The sequence below is a fragment of the Galeopterus variegatus genome, unplaced genomic scaffold (genome assembly GCF_000696425.1).
Source record: "Galeopterus variegatus unplaced genomic scaffold, G_variegatus-3.0.2 Scaffold384, whole genome shotgun sequence".
Classification (NCBI taxonomy): domain Eukaryota; kingdom Metazoa; phylum Chordata; class Mammalia; order Dermoptera; family Cynocephalidae; genus Galeopterus; species Galeopterus variegatus.
The window spans coordinates 15,042-34,575 of NW_007726495.1; the positions used below are offsets into that span (position 1 = coordinate 15,042).

Sequence of the window (19,534 nt, forward strand, 5' to 3'; positions counted from 1 at the left end):
ATTTCCCTCTGGATTTGAAAAGATACTTTTTGATATTTTAAATTCCTATATATACATGGATCTGTTTCTAGTCTCCACTGTCTGTAGTAAGTTGCATCACATTGTTCTGATTCATGTAGCTTTGTAGAATATTTGATTTCTGAAAGGGCATATTCCTCCTTATTACTACTCATTTTAAACAATTTTTAGGCTATTCTTAACATATTTACTTCTATTTGAACTTTTGAACTGGAATTTTGACTGGAATTACATTAAATGTATACTTTAATTTTTGAAAGAACTGAATATCCTAAAACTTCATTTTCTATTCTCATGATATTGGAACTTGTAAATTCACCAAACCTAACTCCTACTCAACCTTGAGGTCTCAGTTTAGACTTCGCTTTCTCCAGGAAACCTTTCTTAATATACCTCCTCCCACTACCCCAATCGATAGCACTCTGTTTTTATCCTCAGCAAAGCACTTACCTTGTTATACTGTAAAGGCTTTTTGATTTAGATATCTCCCACTAGATTCTAAGTTCCTTGACAGGAAGGATAATACACTAGTTATCACTGCTTTCACAATAATAAGTTCAGAGCCTGACTCACAGTCATTCAGTAAATACCTGTCTTTCCTTTACAGTCTGTGTTTAGAAACTATGATCATGACCATGATGGGTACATCTCCCAAGAGGACTTTGAAAGTATAGCTGCCAATTTTCCCTTCTTGGATTCCTTCTGTGTGCTGGACAAAGATCAGTAAGTTTTAATTTTGTTATATTTTAATGCAACTGTCCCAAAGCAGAAAATTATTATTGGAAGAGAGCAGCAAAACCTGTAATTTACATCTTAATAGCTTCAACTCTATTGCTTTGATGAAATGAATCTAACTTTTTGCTGATTTTCTTCTTGGTGTCTGTGAACATGTCCGGTTGGGATGGAATCACAGGGCAGACCACATCATCAGGATTGAACACAAGTGTCTGTAAATTAACCTGGCTCTCCGTTTCTTACGTTACTCTTATTGCTTACTATTAACCCCAGAAAACTTCCATCAAAGAAGAGTAGAGGAGAAATAAAGATAGATCTAGCCTGGGAGAGTCCTCAGCATTAGAGGACCTGAGTGTAATCTTAAAATTCATTGAGTGAGTAAGATCTTTTTAGATTATTTATGGTATTCATGAAAGCAGATGATAGCTGCAGATAGCCAAGAAACATCTACACTTTGTTTTTCTTTGATCGCAAGTTGTCTTAATAAATGAAGAAAAAATATATTTCTCTTTAGGGTCAAATGATTCCTGAAATATTAAATGGTTTTAGAGCCTAAACCACATTCATTTAGAAAAAAAAGTGATTAAAAAATTCCTGAGAAAGCCCAAAAATTTGATTAATTTTTAATTAGTTCCTAATTTAAAAGTCATCTGTAAAAAATTGCTGAATTTGAAACTGGTGAAATGTCCAAATTAAATCACACTAAAATCTAATATTTTTGTTGATATGAGAATTTTTCAAAAATGTAGTCTGTGATTTAACACACTAAGAAAAGCCTTGATACTTTAACATAAATATCTGAAAAAAATCTTAAATCTGTCTTCATTATATGCCCAGAACAAAGAACGCTTTAAAAATAAACTACATTATCAGAAATATAAACTTCCTGGGCCGGCCCGGTGGCGCACTGGAGAGTGCGCCACTTGGGAGTGCGGCGGCGCTCCTGCCGAGGGTTCGGATCCCATGTGGAGACCGGTTCCCGCTCACTGGCTGAGCGCAGTGCGGGCGCAACACCGAGGGTTGGGATCCCGTTACCGGTCAGTAAAAAAGACAAAAAGGAATTAAAAAAAAAAAAAAGAAAGAAATATAAACTTCCTTTACAAAGTAAAATTTAAGTTACTTGCTAACTTTCCACTTCTCCCCTATCAGTGACATGTAAATGGGACATGGACTTAAAATCACTTTTCAGTCTTCATTTCTTTTCTTTCGTGGTTCTTTAGGAGTGAGATTGTCCCAGCACATATCTATCTGCATTTGTATTTGTATGTGTGCGTGTATCTCTATCTCTATGTCATCTGTGTCTCTATATATCTATAATCTCCTACTCTATATATCCTTCTCCATGAATATACTCCCGCCAGGAAACCAGGCTCCTTATTTGTGTTTATGATTAAATTCAGGTGTCATGAGATAATTTGCTCTTCTTAAGATGGGCAAGACCCTAGATGACTCTTTAATTTTTATAAATTTTAAGTATTATTAAAGTTATTTTCCATAAGAGGTGAGAAAGGGGTCTCCTGCCGGGGGTCACCAAGCCTGGGGGAAAATTCTGGCATTGCTAACAGCAATAGGGAAGCCTTGGGCAGGAGGTATTGGCAAGAGAGATCTGGAGTTGGGCTTAGATATGTTGATTTTGAGAAGAGAGTGGACCATCCAGGAGCAGATGTTTAGCAAGTTCTTGAAGATGTGGTACCAAAACTCAGAACAGTCAGGGGTGGAGAGGTAGATTAAGTGTTCAGCCCAGTGGTAAACTGGAGTCTTGAGCGTGCGAGCAAACCCTGACGGGCAAGTTTAGAGGGAGGTTAGGACGGAGCCTGAGAAAGGAGTGGGGCTCCCCTCCCTACACGTAGAAGCTGAAAGGAATAAGAGGATCCTGCAGAAGAGCCAGAGAAGGGGGCGCAAGAAAGGAAGGAGGAAAATCAAAGCTGCATGAAAGTACAGGGGTTCAGAGAGGAGAGAGTATCAAAAAGGTGAAATTGTGTCCCCGTGCCACATGTTGCCAAGAGGTCAGCAAGTTCAAAGAATAAGAAAAGGCTGCCGAGGATGTCCTTGGTGACAGTTTCAGTAGAATAGCAGGGTTAGAAAACTGATTATATGGAGTAAAGGTAATTGAAGGAAATGGTAAAAGAGTCTAGTGAGTACTTTTTTTGAAAACTTAGGGAGTAAAAGAAGGCAGAGAGAAAAGACAAGTGTCAGAGATGGCAGCAGGACTCAGTCAAGAGAGTTTTTAGGAGGGAAAGTCATGAGCATATTTGTAAACAGAGGAAGAAACAGGTGAAGAGAGTGCACAGCACCTGGAAGGAGCAGGGTCCTGTGGAGGCTGGAGCATGGGGGATGGGAGCACCCCCCATTCTGAGATAGGAGGACCCCGGGGAAGGACAGGGGAGATTGAAGGAATTCTAAATTGGCAAAGAAAGGTGTGATCTGCATCAGCATGATCCACATGCTGATGCAGAGAGAGGGTGGTGTGGAGCTCACCCACGTCAAGTGGATTTGATCTTTTTTGATAAATATGAGGTCAGGATATGTGGTGAGTCAGGGGAAGGGATGTGGGCAGAGCCGGAGGTTTGTTCTGTGTGGAGAAGGTCGAGAAGAATTGCTCTAGCGGATGGACCATGGGCTGGTAAGACATGAATGAAAAGATCACCAACGGAGTAGCGTGGATGGCATCAGGCTGAATGAATGTGAGAATGGCGGGCCCCACTATTACAGTTTCCTGCCTTTCTCCAGCAGCCTAATTCTTGCAACTCTATTTCTAGACAAGGGCTAGAAAGATGTCTTTCTGGAAGCTACTATTCAGTAATGAAAGAGACTTTCTGTGCTGCAGTGCACAGGCCACGTGTGCACACGTGTGTATGGTCTTGCACACAAATCCACACACACGTCATCTTCTGCTTCCTGAAAAAGGCTTTGAACACCTGAAGTGTCTTTGGAGGCCCTTCCCTCTTTCCAGATGTGATGGAGAAGTGAACATTTCTCATCTGCTGTTGGCCAGAAAGGCTTGGGTGGTGGGTGATTCAAGTGTGGTAACTGCTCAGCGATTCAAAGGTCCCTCCCTTCTTTGACTCTCTTAACAGGGATGGCTTAATTAGTAAAGACGAAATGATGGCTTACTTCTTGAGAGCTAAATCCCAACTGCACTGCAAAATGGGACCAGGATTTGTCCATAATTTTCAGGAGATGACCTATCTCAAACCAACCTTCTGTGAACACTGTGCAGGATTTGTAAGTCTGTCTTCCACTGTTTTCTCTTGTATGTATTATTTGTGCAGCATTCTGAGAAGGTAAGAAAATAATACACTAAATAGAGTCCATTGTCTGCTTTGGATCAGGAGTAAAACATGATGGACCCCTGAAATTAAAGATTAAATAAAAACAAAAGCAAGACTTGTGATTTTAGCTATGTTCTAGGAATGCAGGGCTGGCAAAGACAGGGAAGGTTGGTGAGGCTGTTAACTCAAGAGAGCAGGTTGTTACTAATCCCTATTAATCCCTGCCAGGAAAAGTGTCAGCCCAACAAGCCCTGGCATTCATCACCAATATTCTTAAGTGGCTGCAGTTAAGGGGAGCATTTATCTTAGCCAGTACAATCCCTATTAATCCCTGCCAGGAAAAGTGTCAGCCCAACAAGCCCTGGCATTCATCACCAAAATTCTTAAGTGGCTGCAGTTAAGGGGAGCATTTATCTTAGCCAGTATCTTCCAGTGATCATTTCATATGGTATGAGTCACTAGAAATTCATCATGGCATGGCTCAATAATTCACAACTCAAAAAGGAAAAAAAAATCCTTTTGGCTAGAAGATGGTTATAATAATGAATAAAATTAACTTAACACTTGACAGTAACAAAGTACTTCCAAAGACATTAATGTAATTAACCCTCATAACAAGCCCTTGAGGTGGGCATTTTTCTTTCCTCTTTTTGCCTTTGGAGATAGAGGTTCAGAGAGGATATAATCCAAGTTCCCCAGGATTGCACAGCTACTAATGACCAGAGCGTGGACTCAAACACAGTGTTTTGACTCTGAGTCCTGTGCTTTACCTGCACCACTACAACAAAAGAAGATTGCGCACTTCCTTTCCCCACATCTGATCATTCTTTGGGAGCTGAGGTCAGCTTTTGGCTCTGGCCTTAACACAGACACTTGGGCCTTAAGTGTCTTGCAGTTGACCAAGTTAAATAAAATGGAAAATGTGGTATTCCAGGTGAGGGTGGCCCAGGACACGGGTGAGTATACGACTGCTCCTTTTTCTAGATGCCAGCACTTAGTTATGTCAGCTTTATTCGGCAGCCATGTCCCACTGTTGACCCATAGTGAATTCATAGCTGATATTATATGCTGCCACTAAATTACATTTTTCCTATCCCATGCTCAAAGAACCGGTTTTGGGGAGCCCAAGGGCAGGAGTTTGTGTTCAGGCACACACCCCTCTGAGAATAAGAGGCAGCAGTGACCTCAAAGATGCCCCAGGTGGTCACAGCAGCTGATGTGGTCAAGGGGCAAGGCCAGCCTAACCAGCTCTCTTTACCCGCCCCAGGGAAGGAGGTTTCTCTGTCAGTATCTCCACTGTGATTGCATCACCAGACCTCTTTATTATGAAACAAATGCATTTCCTTTTTCATGTTTCTCTAGTCTCTCTATTCTGATCAGAATTCTTGGAAGTATCAAGACCTGAAAAATGCTGATGTGGGAAGGGGCATGTGTAGCACCCTCCTGCAGAGTGGGACCCAGTGAACAAAAGGTCAGGCTGTTAGAGAGTGGCATGGCTCCGTCAGAAATCAGGATGATACATCTGTCCTTTAGTGGGATGTGAGAGTCGGATGGCCCCTATCAGATCTCAGGGTCTTATCTCTGCTGTCCAGTCCTTCTGTCCTGTCTCTCCCTTCTATGGAGGTACTGGTCCTGTAGAAGCAGCAAGGTGGTCTTTCTCAGGAGCTCCATACTCTACTCCCTGACTGATTCCTGAGTCTCTAATTTCCTATCTGAAAAGGGAGACATGACATTGTGGTAATAAAATAGTATCAACCTGTTGTATGTCACATAGCCCAGAGTAAATATTTCTTTTTTTAGTGTTCCTTGATACTTTTAGTATTACACATATAAAGAAAATCCATTGGTTTTCAAAGGAATTTATAAGTATAACCCTATAGAAGTGTCATTGAAAGGGATGTGGGGGAATACAAGGAATCATTTTCCAGTGCCTGGACCATCTGCTTTTGAAATAAATTCCATTTTAAGGGTAAGGAAGACAGGGGCTGGCCCCATGGCTCACTCAGGACAGTGCGGTGCTGCTAGCGCCGAGGCCACGGGATCGGATCCTATATAGGGATGGCCGGTGAGCTCACTAGCTGAGCGTGGTGCAGACAACACTGAGCCGAGGGTTGTGATCCCCTTAAAAAAAAAAAAAAAAAAAAAAAAAAGGGTAAGGAAGACAGACACTACTTGCCCTGCAACCCATTTATTTGGGAATTAGAATTTCAGAACTGAAAGAGTGCTGGTAATTCCCTTATTTTATAAATAAAGAAACTAAGGTCTGGAGAAGTTAAGTGACTTCTGCAAGGTCACATGGATCATGAGCAGCAGGACCATGAATCATATCCAGGTCTCCTGACTCTCAGTCCAATGCTCCTTATACCACAAACAATTACTCCAAATAATACAGCAGACCATGGTCTCAAATCAAAGGGCTGTGGGAAATGTTTCTGCATACCCATCTGCATGACAGCACCCTCTACTGTCCTTGGCTGGCACACCAACCCAGTTCCTCCTCCTGGTTAGTGTTTTCTCCTGGTTATTAAGTAAGCACCAGCAAACCGTGTCCTGATTTCTCCATCTGATACTCTTGCCTTACTATATTTTTTTTCAGCAGTTCCTGCAGCTTTGCTGTAATGTACCGTATTCAAATATTAGGATCCCTCTTCCTAAATCCTATACTTTTTGTCCTACCTCAGTGGCTTTTGTTCACACACAAAAATACCTAGGAGCAATGGCTTCCTGTCTTTCCCTCAAGTGTCACATTCTCCTTTTCCCTACTTAACCAGCTATGAGGCCTTGCCAAGTGACTTTGCCTCTCTGCAGGGCAGTCTCCTCATTTGTGAAAATGCAAAAACATTATTACCCATAAAGATAGCATGAGCATTAAATGAGTTAATGCATGCTAAGCTTAACACTGTGCCTCTCACACAGCCAGAGGTTAATAAATGTTAGCTATCATCATTATTATTGTGATTATTATTACCAAGTGTTTTGGGGAAAGAATTTCTTGTCACTACAAGGTTTTCCAGGTTGTCGGACTTTGCAAATTATTTAATTTCCTGGATCATCACATTCACCTTTTCCAAAAGAGAAGCAAACTAGATTATCTTAAAGATCCTTACAGCTCTTGAAGAGATGTCATTGTCCTGACCACCTACTTCCCTTTCTGTATTGACACCCTATCCTTCTTGCAGTCAACCTATGCACCTGAGCCTTGCTTCCAGTTAGTTGTCAAATAATCCTCCCTGTCCCCAGGGCAAAATGTCCTTGTCTCAGGAGCCATTTGCATCTTCATGATGTATTCTGAAGAACCAGAAAACTTTCAAGGCTCAATTTCCACTGGTGGAACTTCCTTGTCAGGAAGAGGGTAAGGAGCAGTCTTCCTGATGCCTGTGAGTCACTTCACATTGGCGGCTACCGACTCTTCCTATAGGGCCATGATGCCCGTACTCAAGGGCACTGTTTGCCTGTAATACCTTGTCAGTGGCACCTCCATCAGCCCCACGAGGCCACTGGCCCTGCTTCTTTCAACATCATTTTATTAAGTAGACAGCAGCCACCAAACCTAACTACTAAAAGGTGAGGAATGCAGCATCTCCAACTTGAGCTAAGCCCATTTAATTACCAGTACTGCACGTGTCTGGTGTCCGTGTGACCCATGTGCAAGTGCTGTGGGTATGTACAAGAAAGCACGTGACAAGGCTCCCTTCTCCTCAGAGTTCAGAAGGAGTCTGGCAGTAGGGCAAAGTCACCAGCACCGGGGCGATGCCCCTGTCCTGTCTGTGCAAACGTGCCCTCACTGAACAGAGGGCTCTCCCATCTCTAATGAGAAATTTGTCACTTCCCACTTGTTAACCACCCCTTCTCCTCAGAGTTCAGAAGGAGTCTGGCAGTAGGGCAAAGTCACCAGCACCGGGGCGACGCCCCTGTCCTGTCTGTGCAAACGTGCCCTCACTGAACAGAGGGCTCTCCCATCTCTAATGAGAAATTTGTCACTTCCCACTTGTTAACCACGAGGACTCACTGACTTTTTGCTTGGCAGACTCTGAGCCTGTTTGACATCTCCCACAGCCCTGGCACAGGCCAAATACAGAACCAACAGGGAGAATGAATACACGAATAAATAAGATTGTCTCCTCTTCTGTATTCTTTCAAGGTACAACTACCACTCAGGGCTGGCCAGTTAGCTTAGTTGGTTAGAACACCGTGTTGATAACACCAAGGTCAAGGGTTCGGAACCCCATACGGAAAAAAGAAAAAACAACAACAACAACAAAAACTACTCAGAAAATAACCTAGCAAAATCCAAGTGCTTTAGTGTGAAGTGCGCTTCTCAGATTGCTTTATGTCCTGTAGTGGGTGCCGAGAGCTGCTGGTGTCATTAAAAGGAAGGCAGAGGGAGCCAGGGGCTTCCAGAGACCAAGTGGTTACCTCCCCTGTAAATTTTGCTGAGAATGCATCATGCCGAAGTCCAACAAATGCACCAACTTTAGTTTCCCATCGTGGCTCCCATTTGGCTTAGAGAAAGAAAAAGGAAGCAAAACTCATGTTATCACCACAGCTGGGAGAGGGCTCTTCTATCTGGCAGGGAGGGTGTTAAGGGCAGCGACATCCTGTTTATGCTCGGCCAGTCCGACCTCCCCAGGACTTCCTTCTCTGTGGCCTTGTTTTCTTTCCAGATTTCTCTTTAGATTCCCTTGACATTCCTTTGTCTTTTGTTACAGCTCTGGGGCATAATCAAGCAAGGATACAAATGCAAAGGTAAATACATGTTATTTAGTTAAAATTTTAGAAATTTGACATTTTGGGTAGGAATCAAAATCTGTCTAGTTAAACCACAAGAGCTTTTGGCATCGTTGAAAACTTGGATCTTTTGGGCCAATGGCAACTTAAGAGTTAACGTGTCCAGGAAGGAGTCCCTGGAGTCTTGGAGAGTCAACATCTGAATTTCGTAGCTTGTTGCAGGACAGCAAACCACCCTTATCTACACGCATACATCTAGCCCTGTCTTTAAGATCTCTTGCAAATCTTCAGTATTCAGTTAAGGTGGAAGTTCTGAAATGGGATAAGCCTAACTAAAATACTGCATGCAAGAACTTCTTCCTTCAAGGGAAAAAAACCCACACACTCATTTCTGTAAAACATAGGCATTTCTTCCCACACTCTCATAGTTTCACTACAAAATCACGCACATGGTGAGGAAAAAAGAGAAGAAACCTTTAAATTTTTTTTTTGTCTTTTTCAATACATTCATTCCTATATCTACTCCATTTAATTAGAATTTATAAAAAGTTAAATAAATATATATTTGACAAATGCAATATGTATGCATATGAAGCATTTATAGGAATGTGCTGCTACTTGTATATATGTGATTATTACCCATTATTTAAGAAGTTGCTGGATACTTTATGCAGATAATTTATTCTGATTCTTTTAGAAATCTGATAATGCTCTTGAAAAATATAATGAAACTGTTAGAGGAAACATCTTAATCACAGAATGGCTTCCGAAAAATGCTGTTCCCTTGTGATACCTTTTTTATCCAGCCTTCTTTCAGTATTTGGTCCTCATTTTGCATGAAAAGAAAGCTTCCTTGAAGCCCTCTGGGAGGCACTATTTAGTGTTCAAAAGGACCTTCCTTGTAGAGTTTCTCTATCACTTGTCTTGGTCTAACTTGGATTTTTACTTCCAAGTAGCAAAGATAGCAGTGAGTCAAGAGTATTATTCTGGTTTCTATCCCCATCCTCTATCACACACACACACACACGATTTTACGAAGATGAAAGTCAACTAAATCCTTGTAACATCTTTGTTTTCTCTTAATGGCACATACAGTCAAAAAACTAATTAAAGTTGACTGACCATGTCGTTAAGACTATTTGAAACAAAACCATTTGGGGGAAAATGGGTATTGAAAATAGTTAGCAAGGTCCTCTTTGATGGTAAAAGAGGAATATACTCTTTAAAATGATCATATCTGTTCAGTAATTCTAAGCGAAGTGTAGGATCCTCATCATATGAAATAATTGTATTGCTATTTTGCAAAGTGGCCATGTTTCTTCCCTAAGTAGTAATCAATATTGAACTTCCTTAATTAAAGCATTCTAATGGGAAATTTCTCAGAATCTGCTACACATCATTTCAAAGCCATAGTCAAATGTGGGGCATACTTATCAAGCACCTTGTTTTCTATTTTTTTTCACAAATAAAGGAAGCAGAAGATATAATCACTTGTCCTGGAAAAGGTTTTGGGATATGGAAAAAAATGGAACATCCAGACAAATAGTGAGTGGAGGAACACCTTCCAGGAAATGGTCAGAGGCAGCAGTTGGTGCTGGGAGAGACTAGAAGCTGAGGCTTCTCTCCCTCATTCTGGCTCAGGAGCCTCTTTGTGGGGATTTCATAATGGCCTGGGAAAGAACCCCAACCCCACATGATTTGCATTTAGTTCTGGGCAAAGGCGACTAACCTCCCAGGCTAGTCTCTGCTTGTTTGCTCCCCAAGCCCTTCAATGAATTGTGTAGGGGAACAAGTTGAGCAGATGCAAGAGAACTTTAGGAACCTCAGGAAGGCAAGAGAGGCCCAGTGGCCCTTCCTAGCCACTAGACACACTCTTTGCACCTGAGCTGGACTCTGAGATTCAACAAAGAAACTGGGGTGGGAAGGGGAGGGCTAACAGCTGAGTGCCACCCTGGAAGCTCAGTCAACACCAGACGCATGCTTCACCCAATCATCTCTGACCCATTTGGAATTTTTCAGACTGTGGAGCTAATTGTCACAAACAGTGCAAAGACCTCCTGGTTCTGGCCTGCAGGAGATTTGCCCGGGCACCCTCGTTGGGCAGTAGTCATGGGTCGCTGCCTGGAAGCCCCTCGCTGCCCCCAGGTAATGCCCTCTGCTTTTTTTGCTGCTGTGATGACTCTGCTTACCTCCCTACACCTGGACCTTATTTGGGTTCTGGGTCTAAATGCGGTCAGAGTCATTATAAACACCAAGGCCTTCTTTAGGATGAGCAGTGGTGGCTAAACCCTTGAATCTCCCTTGCTTCTCTGTGCTTTCCAGTTTCATTAACATGCAACTAACAGGAAGCTGATTTAGTTCTATTCCTAGTCTGTTCCTCTGAGACATTGCATGTCAGACTCCTGCTGTTTGCACTAACTTTGATGGTCTGCTATCAAGCAGCTGTCAAATAACCACCATTCTCTTTCCCCTTCCAGTGCAGGATGAAGTGTTTGAGTTTCCCAGGGTCACTGCTGGACACCGAGACCTGGACAGCAGAGCTATCACACTGGTTACAGGCTCTTCTCGCAAGATCTCCGTAAGACTACAGCGGGCTACCACCAGCCAAGCCACCCAGACTGAACCTGTCTGGTCAGAGGCTGGCTGGGGGGACTCAGGGTCCCACACCTTCCCCAAAATGAAATCCAAGTTCCATGGCAAAGCAGCAAAGGACAAGGGCTTTGCCAAGTGGGAAAATGAGAAACCCAGGGTGCAGGCTGGCGTGGATGTCATAGACCGGGGCACTGAGTTCGAACCTAACCAGGATGAAGGAGAGGAGACCAGACAGGACAGTGAGGTTAGTGCTTGGTCAAACCACAAATCATACTGGAAGATGGAGGCTGAAGGTGCTGAGATGAGCATTATAGCGGGTCTGGGGGCAGCCTAGCAGTTTTGAAAGCAAGATGGTTGGGAATCAAGACATATCTCTTTTAGTCTTGCTATTGGCTAGTTATGTGGACCTGGGCAGATTTCTTCTCTTTGACCTTGGTTTCATCATGTATAAAATTGAACTGGGTTGAGTTCTAAAATATAATGAAGGTTGTCATCTCTCTGCACTGAAATGATGCCCAGGCATCCACGACTATTGCATGTATCCAATATACCAGTGCACTCTGCAGACCAGCCTAGTTTTCTATGCTAGAATCAGAGCCAACTCAGGGGAGGTGGTGGAGGCAAAAGACTGATAGATGGAGAAGGAGAATTGGAAACTCTTGCCCCTACTAAAAAAGAGGCTTTTGAGTGGAGAAATCAAAAGATATGAGAATCAAAGATATGGGGACCTCAAAGTTCTATAAACCAGGCTGTGCCTCCACACAAAAACTGCACTCAAATCATCCAAAGCAAATTAAAATGCATATGGAATTGGTTAGAACATGCTGGAAATATAAATTGATTCAAGATGGAGTTAGATAAATTTATTAGTCAAGAGTCCATAGCATGTTAAGGAAAAGGATTTGGGCAAATTGCTGTCATATTCCTAACCTTTAAAGCAATGTTATGGAGGGCAGCCACATCCTCCTGGTCAAATCATTCTCGTAACCAGAATATTGGGTTAGGCAGAGATCCTCCTGGATCAAGCCAGTGCTCTTTATTCTTATGGGTGGTCCTCCACATTCCACTCTTCAGAAGATCTAAACACACAGTCTCCTTAGTTTCCCATGATGAGAAAAGCGCCAATGACCTTTAACCAAAATCCTTTAAGTTCCTTCTTCATTGAAGACAATTAATTAGGAGGCCACATGTTATCTCCAGTCATGTGAAGTTTACTGTAAGTTCCTGCCATTTTTTTCCCTTATTATATCACCAACTTTTGAAAACAGCTTTGTTGAGATATAATTCATGTTCCATGAAATTCGACAATTAATTAGGAGGCCACATGTTATCTCCAGTCATGTGAAGTTTACTGTAAGTTCCTGCTGAGCCATTTTTTTCCCTTATTATATCACCAACTTTTGAAAACAGCTTTGTTGAGATATAATTCATGTTCCATGAAATTCACCCGTTTAAACTCAAAGGGTTTTACAAGTCAAAGGTTTTTAGTATATTCACACAGCTGTGCAACCATCACTACAATCAAATTTTAGAACATTTTCATCATTCCAAAAAGATACCCTGTGCCCATTAGCAGTCACTCTCCCTCACCTCTCCCCAGCCCTGGGCAACCAACTAATTTACTTTGTCTCTATACGTTTGCAACACCAACTTTTTTTTTTTTTTTTTTAACATTTCACCTACTGATGTCTTGGCAAATGTATCAGTCCTGTCCTTTCATTCTTCTACAGGCCTAGCATAGTTCAAGCTAGGAATATTAAGGTGAATAAGAAAAAGTTCATGATTTGGTGCCAGAGGAAGGTATCCTAGGGCAAGGGCTCTTAACTCGAGGTCTAAAAAATGGCTCCAGGAAGGTTCATGAAAGTGCTTTATATTTTATATAAAATTATATGTGGACATATGCTCATTTCTGGGGAGAGGAGCATTAAACAGATGCTCATGGGGTTCTGTGATCCAAAAAAAGCAAAGAATCATTGTGCAAGAAGATTTGCTAGTCACCCTATGTACCAACTCAGCCTGAAGAGGCTGTTTCTACAAACACTGTGGCTGCCACCGAAATCTCAGAAAAAGAGCTTCTATGGGTAGAATCATAGGACGCCTACCTAGAGCACTCAGGGTGGTGCCCACCTCATGACATCTCTGAATTCATAGGAGTACCCGCTTTTGTTTAACAAATAGTGAAACTGGCCATGAGCTCATTTCTATTGGCCTATTACAGTTCAGGTTACTTACAGCATGCTCCTTAGTTAGGAGAAATTCACAGCCTGTTAGGTATAGGACAGTCACTTACACAGGTAAGATTTCCTGATCATTAATCTCTATAAGAAACTAGAAACAAAGATCTGGTTTTTTAAATTTAATTTTGTTCTTTGGAAATTGATCCTTTATATTCAAACATTCTCTTACTCTTTTAATTTTCTCATCTCATAAATCATAGAGATGATTCAGTGATCACTAGTATTTAATTTCATTTGTGCTAATTAATGAAGAAAGTATCCTCTTGTATAAAATGCATATACTTGTAAATGGTGTACAGTGTCACTCTTATCCAAATCAGTAACAAATAAGAAGACATTTTCCCTTGTTTGTGGAAAAAGCAAGCAAGAAAAAATGTGACAAAATTACACCAAAGACTTGAATATGTAGACAAGGGAGTTTTCAATGTAAAGAATTGTTTTCCGCCAGCCAAGACCAATAAATAACATTAGGAGAAATGATCTACTCATTTATTATTCAGTATCAGATGATGTTTATGAGTCCTATAATGAAAAATGGTAAGAGACAGAGAAGGTAGTTGTGTTTGTAATCTGTGTATTTCCTGTAACAAAGTTCCAGATTTGCACTCATTTAAAATATAAGGGTGTGAACGTTTTCTGGGGCAGTGGACATCATCTCACCAGTGACTACTGAGCCCTTGGATGGCAGGTCAGGTCAAGATTACTCTCCTGGCAGTTAGAATATGTGTATTTCCTTTACAGTTTTTCTTTTGTTTTCCATTATCTTCTGGTAAATGAAATCTAATCAACAAATATTGATCATAGAAAGGTTGGGAAATGCTAGACTGAACAAAATTGAATATGTTTATGAATGTAATATACACATACATTCATATATACATATATGTGTACATATACATCTATGTAAATTTTTTTCTTACACATTTCATCAGTGCCTCTATATACAAATTTACATTGTGAATTTCTAAGAGGGAAACGTTTTAACAAGGAGCATTTTGAGGGACTGATGTTCTGTGGAGCACCCTTTAGGGAACATTATTGAGTGAGCATCCTTGTTGGCCTCTGTATGGGAGTCTTTAAGATTTCATGTGCTGGGAGGACTACATGATCTTTTTATTCCCTCTAAATGCTGAGACTACAAGGCATTGATCATTTGAGATGTACCCTCAAATCCTGAGAAATCCTGAAAAACTTCTTTCTAGGAACATTCTTATTTTGCTAAATGAGACCCAGCCATGCAACAGGTTCTGATTTGTTTTGCAGGATGGCTGACTTTGGGCTGAGGAAACTGAAAGCAATAATGTTGGCTTTTGGAAAGAGCAAGATGAGAAACTCTGAAGAACACTCCAACTATCAGGAAGTCATCTGGAAAGATATCTGGACATTTACTGCCTCGTGACATCGTGGGGTCTCCGTGATTAGACTATGGCACAGAGGAATTACTCTGTGAACTATTTATTTCCTTCTCCCCTGGCCCTAGTTAGGAGCCACAAAGACTGTGTTACGTGGTCAGTAGTTTTCTCATGTGTCTTTCTCTAGAACCATTTATATACGGGTGAAATGAAAACTTTTGTGCATGTACTTGATACTCATTCTCTAAACTCAGACTTTGCTTTTTTTTCCCCTGAGAATATTATTTTAATATTTTTATAGACCTTGGTGTGTGGGGAAGGGAAATTTAACAAGGAGTGGATTTAGAGGTCTTTTTGTGTACTTTTTGGATGGGACCAGGACTAAACATTTTCCTGAAGGACAAGGAAGCTCTTCAGATCCTGGAATGCAGTGTGGTTCTTCTAATGATGACAAGTTGCAAGGAGAAGCTGTTCACATTGTTCCCACCATGCAGTTGCTATGATGTGTAACAAGTCACACGTGTATGTATATCACATAAGTCTCATCAGTTCTGCAGCATTAGGAAGCTATGACACAGCCGTGAAAGCTCTCCTGATATTTACAACAGCCACAGGGGAAAATTAACTATACTTGTCCCATCTGACTGGGTTCAGCTATCTTACGATTTCCTGAAACAGGAATAGCAATTAAGAAATCAGTTCAAGTTTTTGAGGACAAAATTTAGCAGAAAAACAAACCATCAAACAAACTGCTAGGTGAAATGCAAAACAACTACCAATTTTTAAAAATCCAAAGTAATTTTAGGAATTTCGTTTGTTTAAAAAAATTTTTTTTCATTGTGAAAGAGAACTCATGTTCTTCCTAAAGAATTTCATCTATAATTTAAGGTTATGCATAAAAAGAATATCATCACAAATCATCTTTGATTAAAATTTTATCAAAACAACTACCAATTTTTAAAAATCCAAAGTAATTTTAGGAATTTCGTTTGTTTAAAAAATTTTTTTTTCATTGTGAAAGAGAACTCATGTTCTTCCTAAGGAATTTCATCTATAATTTAAGGTTATGCATAAAAAGAATATCATCACAAATCATCTTTGATTAAAATTTTACTAAAACTTTTAAAATATCAGTATTTAAAATATCATTCTTTGACCTAAAATAACTAGCTGTAGGTCTATTTATTACATGATTAGAGAAGAGAGAACTCGATTCAAGATGTTCAGAAATAGACATGGGATTGAGCCTGTACATAGGGGAATGATTTGCTACCAAGTGACCAGTCAGAAACTGTATTTCACAGAGGTGCACTGATCTGCATGTGGGGGCAGACTTTAGTACATATGGTCTATGTAAAACAGAATTTGTTTCTATTTGGTGCAATCACTTCAGTAAAGTTTGTCTTCTCTCTTTTTCCTCTGTTGAGGACAATTGAGGACAGTTCTGCTCAGCAAACGTGTTGAGCACTTGCTCTGGGCAGGGCCCATGGTAGATGCACAAAGACAAGCAAGACTTGGTTTTGGCCCTTGGGAGCTGAGAGCTTGTGGGCATTAAGGCAAAGTGGTTCCAGTGATTTAAACTATGGTTCCAAATTTGCTAGAACTGACGTATTGTGCCAAATAGATTCAGAGACTGGAAATACTGTAAATTAAATGAAGTTATTAGTGGAGGGAGCTGTGATTAACGTAGATGATAAGAGAGCTCACTCACTCACCATTTGTGAGCACCTCAAAGGGCAAACAGTCGTGCCTAGGTGTTGGTTCCATGTATATACACTATCTACTCCTATTCATAAATGCAATGAAATACATGTTAACTAATTAAGAACAAAAAACGGCAATTTAAGTACTTTAAAAAGTTTTTAAAAAAAATTTGAAGAAAATTCAGGCTGAAACTTGTTAATAAATGTTGGACTGTACTTTTTCTTCTCAAGGTAATTATTTCACTTGCCTCTTAGTTTGGTTATTTTTGAGTTTTTATATACAGCATATTAGTCCATTTCTGTTGTTTATAACAGAATACCTGAAACTGGGTAATTTGTAAAGAAACACTATCAGTACTTACAGTTTTGGAGGCTGGCAAGTCCAATGTCTAGGGAACGCACCTGGTTAGGGCTTTGTTCTTGTGGATGACTCTATTCTGCAACTCAGGGTGTCACATGGTGAGAGAGGCAGAAGCAAGAGAGAGCTAACTTCTCACTGGCTCTCCTTTTAAAGCCCTCAGAACCACACCCATAACCACCATTAAACCATCAATGGATTTATCCGTTCACTAGGGCATGGTCCTCACAATCTAATCACCTCTTCAAGGCCCCACCTTTAAATTACCATAATAGGATTCCCTGCCCTTTTAACACTGTCACAGTAGGGACCAAGGCTCCATAAGTTTGGGGGTACATTCAATTCACAGCATATAGGAAGAGTTTTGTCAGCCTTTCTGTGACAAAGATACTAAATGTAGTCTGAGTAAAAACTAAACACAAACAAAAAACAAAACAAATATAAATGTATATATGTATATAAATTACGTGTGTGTGTACATTGTGTGTACTCATACACACACACACACAAACACAACTATTATTACTTTGCTGAAGAGGAATTTGAGTCCATAACAAAACTGCTTTATAATTTTGATTGTATCGTTTATTCATGACCCATGGTGGGTGACTGATATTTCCAATCTATCAATTTCTCACAATCAGTAAAATAAACAAAATAAGCAAACCCATGATGGAGCAAGAATTATTATAGTTGGTTCCTCCAGATCTTTGTTTTATAAGTTTGATGATTACTATCACCTTTAAAAGAAAAAGCAAAAATGAAGCCAAACTCTTAACAGTGAATTTTATTAGGTCCTAGGGCAGGATTTGTCACACCAAGCCAAGGGTTGAGATCCCCTTACCGGTCATCTTTTAAAAAAAAAAAAAAAAAAGGCCAGATTAAGAAACCAAATGGGTAAAATGTAAATGAGTTTAGAGAAAAATCCATATATTGGGTACAGGTATATAGGCCAAAGCATAATTATGCTTAAAAGGCTAGCTCTTGAAAGAATTTAGGTTACTATAGGGAGACAAGAGGAAAACAAAAATTAACTTTTAAAATAAAAAGTGCACCATTTATTTGATAACTGGGATGTATTTTACAACTACTGCAGGTGGGTAAGTACAGAAAACAATTTAGCATTTAAGGTTTATCAGGAAATAGCTTCCTCCTGGCTGTATCTAAAATCTGCTGGCTAAAGTCTAGAGAGCACTCAGTCCTCAAACAAAAACAATTACTCTACCTTATCTTTTAAAATGGTATTAACAATCATGTTGGAATTCACATCCATTCAGAATTTAAGTGACATGCAGATTATCCATAGAAGCATAAGGAAAGAATCATTTAGAACATTCTGTAAGGCAACCGGTTTGAATACTTCAAAAATAAAGGGTCATGAAAAATAGAGGAGAGATAAAAATAATAAAGGAGAGAAGGGGAAGTTCTGGATAAAAAGAGATTTGGAGAAACACAACCAAATGTAATGTTAAGAGCCTTGATTGTATTCTGGGCCAAAATTTAAATAAAGCAGGCATTTGGGGGCAACTAGGGAAATTTAAATATGGACTATATATTAAATGATGTACTAAATGAATATTAATTCACTTCAGTGTGGTAACAATTTTACAGTTGTATAGGAGAATGCCTTTATTTGTGGGAGATGCCTGCTGAAGTAGTTAGGAATGAAGTATCAGTATATACAACTTACTTTCAAATGGTCTAGTTAAAAAAAAAAAAGGCTTATTTTTTTGTAGAGAGATAAAACAAATATGGTAAAATATTAAAATTGTGACTCTAGGTAAAGGGTACATGGATTTCATTGTACTGATTTTTAAACTTTTCTGAAGGTTTATAGTTAAAAAAAAAGGTTGGGGGGAAAATCATTATTCTTTCTTTTACTGGAAATCGTTAAAAGAGCAACAGTGAGAATAAAAAAAAAAAATTCATGTGCAGAGAAACCAGGAGAGATCTGAAATCCTAGGCCCAATAGAGAAAAGATGGCCAAGAGCATCAGAGATTGATCAGAGGGACCTGCAGGAGGATGTGGAAGGAAGTCGCTGTGCTAGACATGGATTCAATGGCTGTGATACTTAAAACAACAACAACATCTAAAAAACCAGACAGCAACAAATATCTCTTTAAGAGAGAAGGCGTACACTCTGAAGTGAAAATCCTTGGTCCTTTGTTTACAAACAGAAGGAACAGAGAAAAGACCAGCCTGTGTCAGGAGCTGCCTGGGTCTGGTTTGGTTCTGAGAAGCATAAGCACCAGGGCACACAGACAAGCAGTATTTGTAAGAAGCAATCTGTCTGTATGACAGCAGGTCACTAGAGAGTCTTTATGATGAAAAAGAAAATCCCACAGTTGCTGGTCCCCATCAAGATGTAAAACTTAGGATCTCAAGAAAAGTTTCACTTGGCCTAGAAACTAACCTGGCTCCTTCGCTACATGAACTTCCCACAAATTTTGGATAACACCTCAAAATTAAAAACAGAGTTAAAAACCCAGGGCATGCTGGGGGTGGTGGGGTGGGTGAGTGGGTGGGGGGGCGGGGAGG

The 19,534-nt window shown here is 40.2% G+C and overlaps 1 protein-coding gene across 1 annotated transcript in view; it reads left to right on the plus strand.

The window, feature by feature from the left end:
- The window catches only part of LOC103586838 (ras guanyl-releasing protein 3), a 28,666-nt gene extending 12,817 nt beyond the window's left edge, over window positions 1-15,849 (plus strand). Inside the window, exons 5-10 of the mRNA XM_008568173.1 lie at window positions 626-741; window positions 3,831-3,978; window positions 8,735-8,771; window positions 10,773-10,898; window positions 11,231-11,589; window positions 14,846-15,849. Of these exons, the coding sequence (XP_008566395.1) occupies window positions 626-741; window positions 3,831-3,978; window positions 8,735-8,771; window positions 10,773-10,898; window positions 11,231-11,589; window positions 14,846-14,854 (795 nt within the window). The 3' untranslated portion in view covers window positions 14,855-15,849. The remainder of the gene's footprint in view (window positions 1-625; window positions 742-3,830; window positions 3,979-8,734; window positions 8,772-10,772; window positions 10,899-11,230; window positions 11,590-14,845) is intronic.
- The last annotated feature ends 3,685 nt before the right edge of the window (window positions 15,850-19,534 follow it).